The 10,710-nt window shown below is 39.1% G+C and overlaps 1 protein-coding gene and 1 long non-coding RNA gene across 3 annotated transcripts; one reads left to right on the forward strand and one right to left on the reverse strand.

The window, feature by feature from the left end:
* Positions 1-645: 645 nt before the first annotated feature.
* LOC131322151 (uncharacterized) lies at positions 646-8,481 on the reverse strand. 2 transcript variants are annotated; one of them, XM_058353358.1, is made up of 7 exons: positions 8,121-8,479; positions 7,937-8,014; positions 4,563-4,669; positions 4,380-4,457; positions 3,694-3,795; positions 1,221-1,302; positions 646-966 (listed from the first exon to the last, which is right to left on the reverse strand). In XM_058353358.1, exons 1-7 carry the CDS (start codon positions 8,290-8,292, stop codon positions 848-850), a joined length of 738 nt encoding a protein of 245 aa, XP_058209341.1. In that variant the 5' UTR covers positions 8,293-8,479; the 3' UTR covers positions 646-847. The 2 variants fall into 2 exon arrangements, with proteins under 2 accessions (XP_058209341.1, XP_058209342.1); XM_058353359.1 differs by lacking the exons at positions 646-966; positions 1,221-1,302 and adding an exon at positions 2,812-3,619 and having other exon boundaries at positions 8,121-8,481.
* On the forward strand, positions 5,076-7,954 carry LOC131322152 (uncharacterized). Its single transcript, XR_009198715.1, has 2 exons — positions 5,076-5,587; positions 5,876-7,954. It is a non-coding gene; the product is annotated as an uncharacterized LOC131322152 (long non-coding RNA).
* Positions 8,482-10,710: the final 2,229 nt, after the last annotated feature.

Here is a 10,710-nt window from a genome sequence, read left to right on the forward strand (position 1 = left end):
GCCGCCTTTGCTCTCCACCCCTTTCCCTCGCCCCCTCTTCCTCCGCCTCCGCCTCCTCTTCCTCCAGCCACCACTAGCTGCTTCCCTCTTCTGGTTAGGGTTTCTGTTTGGGCCGACGAGGAGATGACGTTGGGTAGTTTCGGCCCCCCGACGTAATAAGGCTCCGAATTTCGCAGGCAGCCAGCGATGGAGCTTGGTTTTATTCCGGGGAAGAAGCCGGACAACTTTCAAATTTGCTTGGTGACTCTTTGCTTCAACTCAGCTGGGTGACTCAGCGAGTCAAATCAGGGCGGTAACTCAATGGCTTTTGGTGGCTGTTCAGTTGATTTTACTTTTTCTTTTTCTTTTTTAGGTTCGAGTTTTGGTAGGTTGTTGATTTTATCCTTACTCTTATTCTTCAAGGTCTGAGCTGGGGTTCTTGGAGCCTTTACTTCTGAGTAGCTGACGGGTCTCTCATACCAGCACGTAGTATAGGTTTGCTTCAGTAGAGTTTGCTAGAGTTTGTAGAATGTGTGCTTAAAGCAGTAACTCGTGTCTTGATTTGGTAGTTTTGGTTTTTTCCTTGTATTTGTGATGAAATCTTTCCCTCCGGTTGATGAAATGAAGTGACATTTAAAAAAAAAAAAAAAAAGGACAGTACATATCCTACGAAATAAACAAGCTAATTCGTCGGATTTTTCTTCTGATTACAATATTTGTTACGACAGGAAAAAAAATTGAGGTCTACATCTCTTCAAAATCCAAGTCAATGGACTTGTGGTGGTATCCGAATCTGATGTATAAGCTCCCGCGAAGTTAATAAGCATGTAAGACAATCTTCCGTACCTAAAATCTGATCTCTAACCAATTATCCACGGCTCAGGTACTGCCCAGTTTCAGTATCCACCGTTATTACTTCATCTCTCTCTATGAACAATGGGACGTTAACAACAGCACCGGTTTCAAGAGTTGCGGGTTTAGATCCACCTGCCACACAAGTTCAGTAAAACACCAAGAATAGAAGTTTACAACAAACTTCAAAATTCCAAAAGGGTCAACCACTCCAATAGTATAATCATGCTAACAGCCCAAGTTGGATTCATGGAAAGTGTGCTTTACAGATGGTATCGCAAATAAAAATCCCTTAAAACAATGAAGCATCTCTTCTTGTCATTCTAAAGCCATAGTTTGATGCAGAACAAACTGCATGGATAGCAAGTCTAAGTGACAAAGAACGCTACCTTGTGCTGAGTCAGCTTTAGCGCTAGGATCAACATCAACCACAGTCAACTTAACATTCATGGGGACCTCAAAACCAATAACCTGCAGCAAACCGATATCAACATGTAAGTTCTGCTACCAGAGAACTAGAGGAAATAGAGGAGAGAGGGAATCGATGCTCTCTGCAACTCTAATGGGTGCCGTCACTTATAGGCATCACAAACACGTCAGCTTAGAGTGCAGTGTAGTAGCACAATCAAGCGATAAAGACTGCCAAGCGTTCTGGAGGTTTTTTACATAGAGCACAAGAAGCCATCATAGAGGTCATTACCAACAAATATTCAAGGCAAAAATATACTAACAGCCCTTCGGGGTAGTGGAAAAAACAGTAAAAGCCCTTAATCTATGCGTAATATATAGCCAAACCACACCCTTAAATGTACATTTGAAAAGATTACACAATCAGCTTAGATTTTACCTCACTGTCAACTTCTCCAATAATGGTGTGCTGAACACAGCCACCCACCACCACTATCCTCTCAACCGCTCACCAACCCTCTTTTCAATCTCTCTGATCAGTGATTACCACTGTTAAATTTCTTCGAGGGTTCCAACCAAAAACCAATTGGCACTGAGTGAAGAGGTCCCAAATTTTAAGTGATCTCTCATCAATACCCAAGCAATGTGGGACAACTACTCTAACAACCACCTCTCTCTCTCTCTCTCTCTCTCTCTCTCTGATGCCTTTATCTCTTTTTCTGATAACCAGAGCCAGCTTACGCACACCTCTACTAATTCTAGGGACCATAAACCCACCGTCCATTAGCTGGAGCCCCACTTAAAGCCAGAGCAAATACTTCATTTTGACTGGCCCTAAAAGAGTTGATAGCACCTGAGACTGAGAGGATTCAAACTTGAGGCCTTAGGAGGGAGCAAACCCCTTGAGGTTCTGATGCCTTTATCCGACCATGCCTTCCCCAAATCTCTCTAGTCTCTCTCCCAAACAAAAGAGGAGATTGTACTTTCACACAGAACGGGATATAGTTATACACGTGGATGAAAGAATGTGTGAGAAACCCAGCAACAGTTCCCTGACTTTCATTTCATTGGACATAGTGTCATCATCATCAAATCACCATGAAAGGCCCAACATCCATATGTTATGACAACATTGATGTCAAGTTTATTGTCCTCTCTACTCCCATTCCAGCCCCAATACACATGCATAACTCTCTTTCCAACCATGTCAACTATCCCACAACCTACCACACCCCTGCCACCGCCAGTGAACTCCATTCCACAATGGCACCATGCACTCACAACTTGATGCCATGAATTGAAGCCATTGCGACCACACAACGTCATCTCAATTGACGACCATAATGGCCCCTACACTGCCACCTTGACTGTAACTTACTATGCCTCAATCAAGCACCACAAAAGCCCATCAAGCCTCCCAACCCACCAACTCTCTTTGTCAATCAAACCCAACTCTGTGTGCTGTGTAATCTATTCTCTATCTACCACTTGAGATTGTAGAAAATTCTCTCTCTCTCTCTCTCTCTCTCTCTCTCTCTCTCTCTCTCTCTCTCGCTCTCTCTCTCATGAGCGCTCTATAAAGACACGGTTTTTTTTTTTTGATTGATTGTTGTACTCACTGATTTTTGTCAAGTGGGACAAATGTTACTAAAACCTTACGCTCACTAGCTGTAAACCTACGGTAGTTGAGGATAGAGGTAATGACTAATGAGTGGTCAGTGGTCACCAAAGAGGAATAGCGAGAAGAGCTTAAAGAGTTCAAGCCGAAGGAAGATCTTAAGAAAATTAGATCACCACATATATTCTAGGGTTTGGTAGGAAAAGAAAAATCAAGGGGCAGGGGCAACTTGAAAAAGAACAATTAGAGCTATAGCAAAATCAGTACATTTTTGGAAATTCTTAGTAGGGGAATTTTGAAAAAATTATAGCTGTGGGTAAAATTTCTAAAAATCAGGGGGCTATTTGCCCACTGGAACCTTGATAGGTCTGCCCTTGATTGTGTCGTAATTCAAAGATGGAAAGAAGGGTGTTTGCCTCGATAATTGGTGCACAAAAGTGGTGGGCGATGACAGAGGGAGATTGATTAGAGGTTGGGGGAGAGAGAGAGAGAGAGAGAGAGAGAGAGAGAGAGAGAGAAATTCCAAGTTTTTGAGGTAAATATGTAGAATGAACGAATGACATGCTCCAACAGATATCCGACAGAGAAAACTGTTATTCCAAAAACCTGAGATGTCTGAGTCAAAAACCTGAAGTGGTGTTGTATAATTAATTAGTCATAAACTTAATCATTCCATAAAACCCTGCCTTTATATGCAACATAACCAGAGCTGTGGCCACTAAAAACCAGTCCATGAAACACCATTTTAACCGTACATAGTGCCTGCAGCAAGAGAATTTGAAAATTTTAAAAGCTTCAACAATGATTCAAAGGAAAAAAGTGGAACTGAAACATACTTTCCCATTCCAGAATAGCAAATTGCAGTCCATGCCTTCTTTCATCCACTTCGCCTTATCTCCAACATATGACTCATCAAGACGGAATTCCTCATAGTTGGTCTGTAGATAGAACAACCAGAGGTAGAATAGGTTTATGATGCACACAAAAAAACAATTACTAATTATGGTAGATGTCAGAATATAACTCAGAAACCAAGATACTAGAATTCAGAAATTGAGCTGAGATTCAGTCTAAAATAACAGACAAATCCAACATTAAGATCTTCAAGTTCAGCCAAGAAGTAAAATGAGATTAATTTTCTGATTTGGGGATGGAAAAAAAAAAAGCATTCTAAAACCAAACCAAGGGAAGAGACTATGTTCGCTTTGCGTCTCTAAAACCAACCCCTCTCCCTGTGCATGGTCTCCAATAAGTTTTCTCTCCAATGATTACTCTCATTTCTCTATCCATCACTCCCCACTCATTACCCCAAAAACCTCCCTCAAAGTCCAAACCACACAAAGCCTTCCCACTCTGTTGGGGTCGGCCAAGCATTCTAAACCAAGGATCAAATTTAGTACACCGGCAATAGAGATAGTGCATGACCAGACCACACAGGGCAAGTTCCTGAGTTTATTTCACGGCAAGATGCAAGAAAAAATGCTCTAGCATCAATAACATCCTATGGAAAGGTGGTCAATACCAGGTCCATAAAAACAAACTGACCACCATCTTTGTATGTGTATTGCTTCGTTTCCTTGAATATATCAGCCTGTTCAACCTGGGCAAATGATAATAAGATGTATCTGCCTGGTCAATCTGGAAAAATGTTACAATCACAAGAAGAAGACCACATCACTTAAGTTTTCAGTTCAAAGGACATTACCTTAGCTCCAGCACGAAAGGTTTTTTCAACTGTGTTTCCTGTCACATAGTTTCGCAACGTAGTTCTCACAAATGCAGCTCCTTTACCAGGTTTCACATGAAGAAACTCTATAGAATTTCATCAATTTGTGAAATCAGGACAGAAGAAGGTATTTCAGATATCTACTCTTATGCCGCCAAATTATCTGTTGCTTTCAAAACCCAACTAGTTTGATGTTCCAAGCTTCATAGAAAACAAGACCATACCATCACATCTAACAACATAGGTCATTCAGAACCCATGCAAATCACATAATTTGCTAGCCAAAATACAACTGCAAGATTAAGTACTAGTAAAGTAGCTCATGCACCATGTTGTTTCTGGATGTTTTCATTTGAAGAATGAAACAGAAAATCTGTAGGCAATTTTTGTACAAGTAAAGACAAATGGAAATGTTAAGTTCAATAATGTATTAGCTTTGTAGCACAGAGTTGGATACCTCGATAATTAATGTCTTGATTGTAACTTTCTACCCTGAAACACCCTGATATACTGCAAAGCAAGTTCATCCATGAATTGAATGACAAAACAGAAATGTGAGTGCCCGCAAATGCCTATCCATTATTTCCCAAAGATGATGTTTACTAGTACTTAACGTCCGTTGAGTTCCTCGAGTATTGGAGGTTTAGGGGGGCCGTTATGTCAATGGTAAAACTCTCTGAGGGCAATCACTCCATAACCCGAACCGTCTTGACAAAACAACGATGAGAAAGACTCAAGGGCCCAACGGCCAAGCATTTTGACGAACTTTGAAGGGTGGTTCAGCCCATGCATTGCAGGTGGGGGAAAGATGTTGGGTCAAGGCTTGGATAGATGACGTTTAAGGCAGGGTGGAGCCACTTAGGTGCAGAGTGAGACAGCTCGTCTGCTCACATGCCATCAGCCATCATGTAGTCGTCATGCATGACATCACTCCCGAGAAGCGATTATTTGTGACATCATAGAAGGCACGAGGTCAGCATGAGCTTACTTGCAGCCTAAGTCAAGTGGGGGGTTTAAGCTGTACTACTGTCATTTTCATTTCTTTTTCAATAGCCTCTTCTATCTGCTGCTCAGATGTTTGGAACAGAGAACTTACTATAATACAACACCGCATTCTCCGAAGATTGAGGAACAAGAAGAGATCTATTAAGAGAAAGATTTATCCGAGAGAAAATCTTAACAGTTACATCCAATCACAAACTAACTTAAACCATTTGAAACGGAATTGCTACTTTTTTCTTGTTATTGATAGAGTGGTATTCTCTGCCCCTGTCAAATCAAATAAAGTAGAGGGAACCCTAAAAAGGTATGCCATTATAATATCTATGCTTTTCCTCTCTGGAGTGGGGACTGACTTAGGCATCGGAGTGCCTTCCGGCTGCATAGTCTTCCCCCACTCAAACCCCTATCGATTAGGGATTACATGGGTAGTGTTATTGACTTATTGTTGGTGCTAAGATTTTTGGTTTCAATTGTTCACTGCTAGTTCCAAGAACAAACTTGCAGGCTTGGATAGTTCCAAGAACAAACCCCTATCGATTGGGCACTAATTGGTGGTTTATCTTGCAGGCTTGGGTAGTCTCAAAAGAGGAAGATCAAGATCTTGTCCAATCCATACCAGAGATCTAAGATCAGAATTGGATGGCTCCCCACAACATATATTGGCGAAGACTAGGTTTATCTCTAGTCTTCCCCCGCTCAAACCCCTATCGATTGGGGATTACATGGGTACTGTTATTGACTTATTGTTGGTGCTAAGATTTTGGTTTCAATTGTTCACTGCTAGTTCCAAGAACAAACTTGCGAACCATTTTCATGAACTTTGAGATTCTCTTCTTGCACTTTCTCGTAGGATTGAAGATAAGGAAAATCACCACCCAAAACATTGGGATTTGTGGCAACTTCAATATATATAAGTCAAGATAGGAGTGCTTCCAATCGCTGAACTCACTGTTTTGAATATAATCAGCTTGGGTATTAGCAAAAGTTAGTAACACATGTCGGTTCATATACCTCCATAACCTGTCAGAAAAAAATTAAAACAACTTGGCGTCACGGATAGGGGCGGAGAGCCAATGGGGTCAAGTGGGGTAACTAGAGAATTTGACCCATTAAAATTGTGATGTTGCCCCTATCATGTAATCTGAGGTACAAAATTACTCCAAACATCCCATCTGAATACAAAAATAAAAATAAAAAATATTCTCACCACGCAAATTGTGAAGAAACCGTTGCCATTTTAACAGGAATCACTTGATGAAACCTTAGAGCACCTCCAACCGTTCCCTTTATTTTGCCTAGCCAACAGTACAAAAAAAGAACCATCTCTATTTTGTATATTCACTTCATCCAGGAATTCCAATCCTACTCTCCTTTTTTGCTATCTATCCAGATAAGTTTTATTATTTTTAATATTTTCCAACAGTCAGCTTGTCTATTTTTTTGTTTGTTTCGTAGATAACTCTTCATGACTTGTGTAACATTTTTAAAACTCATTTATGTACTAGTTTTTGTTTCCTCGCATTTTTCAATTTCAAAGGAAAATTATCCATTTTTACTTATTTAAGGAAAGTTGAACTCTTCAATAAGTTAAAAAATTTCTTTCTTTCTTTTTTTTTAATTTTTTTATTTCTCATTTTCTTTTTTGGGTAAAGACAAATCCATTAAAGGTCTTCTAGTGGGTGCACAAGATTATTTCCTCAACTGGGGGCTTCTTTCCCGTACATAGTGAGGGCAGGAGCTGGCTAAATGTACCATGCAGAATGCAAAAAAGGCAAATTGCCTAGACGGATAAAGAGCCGGTTGGAACACTCAAAATTGATGTTGAATAGCTATTTTAGCCAATGGGGCTCATAAAGCTAGTGGGTTGTAGATGATCTTACATGTCTACAATGGAAAACATTATACTCCTAAGTTTTTGCATAACAAATGACCCTTCCATATGTATAGATATAAAAAGTTGATGAATGCATAGATTTTATACTCATTCTCTTACAAAAATCATTTTTCTGTGTGAAAAAGAAAAGTCACATAGTTAGGGTAGCATGTTAACCCCGGAGCTAAAATTTGTGGCTCCGCCTCTGGCCAAGGATTTTCACAAAACGAACATCAGGCTATAGCTAAACTCTATGTACGCTTCGAACAATATTCATCCATATCAATTATTCAAACGAAAAATCCAACACAGCATAAGCACCAAAAATATTAATAATCTCTACCTTGGACGACAACAAAAGAAATAAAAATGAATAAGCAGAGGCGGGCATTATCCATACTGATAACTTCCCAAGGAGCTCCATCTACTTCAATAAAAGAAATAAAAATGAATAAGCAGAGGTGGGCATTATCCATACCCATAACTTTCCAAGGAGCTCCATCTACTTCAATGTTGGCACCCACCTTAATGTCGTTGCTAGTAAATGCCAATATCTCTGCAAGCAAAACATTCCATAAAAATTAAGATAACAAGGGAGGAAAATCGTAGTATATAATAATAACAGGCATAAATCAAGTCGCAAGGAGACTGGAAAAGGGTACTTGGGAATTTCGGACTGCGGCGAGTTCCAGTTAAAACACGGATGGGGAGAACTAAGGGCGTGGAAGCAAATGAGAGAGACGACGGTGACGGTGAAGATGATGACGGCGGCGGTGACGATGATAGACGGAAGCAATGGAAGGTAGAGGGTTTTAATGTGGCGATCCCAGCCATGTGTTTTTGGGAGGCTGGGTGGTGGATTTGGTGAGGACGATGATGGGTTTTTCAAACGATTTTTCTCTGGTTCTATGAAGAAAAAAAAAAGGGCGCAGATTTGAAAAGATGGCGCATAGAGAGCGTCGAACCCACTGGTCTAAAAACCCCGGCCTGCGGATAAGGGAGGTTTATCGAATGGAATCTGATTTCGATTTAGAATGGTTGAATTCCATTTTTAATAAAGAGATAGAAATAATTTAAATAATTTGCCTTTTTTTTCCTTTTCCTTTTTATTTTTTATTTTTTTATCCTTAGATGCCTGCATTTTTTCTGAAGACTCTTTCTAATGAAGAATTTTTTTTCTTGTGACGGTCTTACTAACTCCCACGTATTATTCTGAAGATATCTTTTTATGCATAGGAATAGTCCAATGTGTGGACTCAGTACCCGTAACGGCCTCATGATAAGTAGAAAAATAGGATTGTAAACGAATTAAGCTGTGGCTCAGCTCGTTTAATCAACAAGTCGAGCTCTAGCTCGAGTTTTATGCTTGTTTATTAAACGAGTCAAGCTGAGCTCGAACATGATGAAGTTCGGCTTGACTCCTTTCCACCCCAACTAAGTAGAAGACTCTTCAAACTCAAACGTCTCTGCAACTGGGCCACTAAATCAGCTTATCTTTAGCAATATTGTTCGATTGCTCCTGCGGCATAACATTCTCTGTGTCTGAACCTTGAATATCTTGTGCAATTGGTTGCTCATGGCAATTCTTCTTCCCCATATAAGAAGATTCAACTCCAGCTCCACCTACTTCAAGACACTTCGATCAAAACCTGATTAGTAATTCGTGCTTTCTCCTTAATAAATGAGAGTTTTCGTGAAATGTCACATCTCTGCTTATAATGATCACTTTGATGATTTCCCATCTGAAAGTCATAACCTAACCTGTAGCCCTTCACATCAAACTTCTATATATAGCCTAATAAGAAAGATACACCTCTTACCTCTAGGCTCAAGCTTTACTCTCGTTCACATAATAAGCAGGACAACTAAGAACCCTCAATATCGAATAGTTAACTGAAGATCTAGACCGTGCCTTTGTATGAACCTTGCACTCGACGACAGTTGATAGAGATCGATTTACCAAGTACTAGTAACAACCAGTGAACATTGAATTTTTTTTTTAAAATCGTTAAGACTAAAGAGTTTCTGCACAAAATGAATTTTCCTTTAACATCTTGGGTATGATTGATAAATATTAATATTTTTTTTATTTATTTATTTTTTTTTGTTAATCACTCGTCTTGACAAGATGTTTGGGATAAGTTAAAAAAATATAGACGAAAAAGTTTCACTTCTAATGTCTCAGGTTCAAAACCTTTAAGGTGCAACTAGTCTATAGAGCTCTACCTTGTCTTCAGTTGCGTGGAATTGTCCCCTTAAGATTAGTCAAAATGTGCGTAATCCGGTCCAGATATCTCAGTTATCAAATAATAGACCAAAATTGAAAAAAATTCACATAAAATCCAAAAAAAAAACTAAATACATTGAAAAATTGTCTTTTCCGAATTCTTTCGTCTTTTTAAAACATTTGATTATAATATTTTATTTTTTTAAAACTTATATTAAATATTGATGAATACTTAATTCAAAAACTAAATATCGCAAATCAAAAAATAATTCAAAACAACACTATGAATCTGTGATAATTATACAACTTAAATTTTAAAAAGCCTGAGAACACAATTTTAAAATATTAATCATGACACATAATCCGTTGGTCGTTCAATGTCTATGAGTTCACGTGCGTATCTGAACAAAATTACGTCTGGAGTTTGATTTTAAAGTTATTTTTCCTAACGCTGCTCGATTTTATCCCAACACAATCCAAATTAAAAATGTACGATGTTGCGTGACTGCTCACCGGTTTTTGGATGTGGTTAAACTCCCCTTCATACCCTTATCCTTCATATCCCACCATACTTAATTATTGTGGTTCTATTCTGGGCCCGCAAAAAAGATCCAAAACGTTGATCTCGTAGCTCTCACATTTATAAATATGTGCATGCAAAATGAACTTGATTAAAAATTGGTAGGTGCATGAATGAAAATCATTTACAGTGGACAATGAATATGGTTTTGAGCTTAAGTTGTCAACTTTAAAGGATTTGTTCATATCGATATCGATTTTCAATCCAGATCATTTCCTCATACACACTCTAAAATGCAAGAGTTACGTGATGAACGATTTGAATACTTTTTTTTGAGCCCAAAATGAAACTAAAATAATTGAGTTTGATGGGGCATGGAGGATAAGGGCATGAACGGGAGCTTAACCCTTAGCGGTGTGTGTTAGTATTTCCCTTTCACTATATAGTAGGTGGCCGTGCATCGAGGGCACCTAACACAAATAACGTCAAAAAAAAATTAACGTTG

This window comes from Rhododendron vialii, chromosome 4a (assembly GCF_030253575.1).
Source record: "Rhododendron vialii isolate Sample 1 chromosome 4a, ASM3025357v1".
NCBI classification, from domain to species: domain Eukaryota; kingdom Viridiplantae; phylum Streptophyta; class Magnoliopsida; order Ericales; family Ericaceae; genus Rhododendron; species Rhododendron vialii.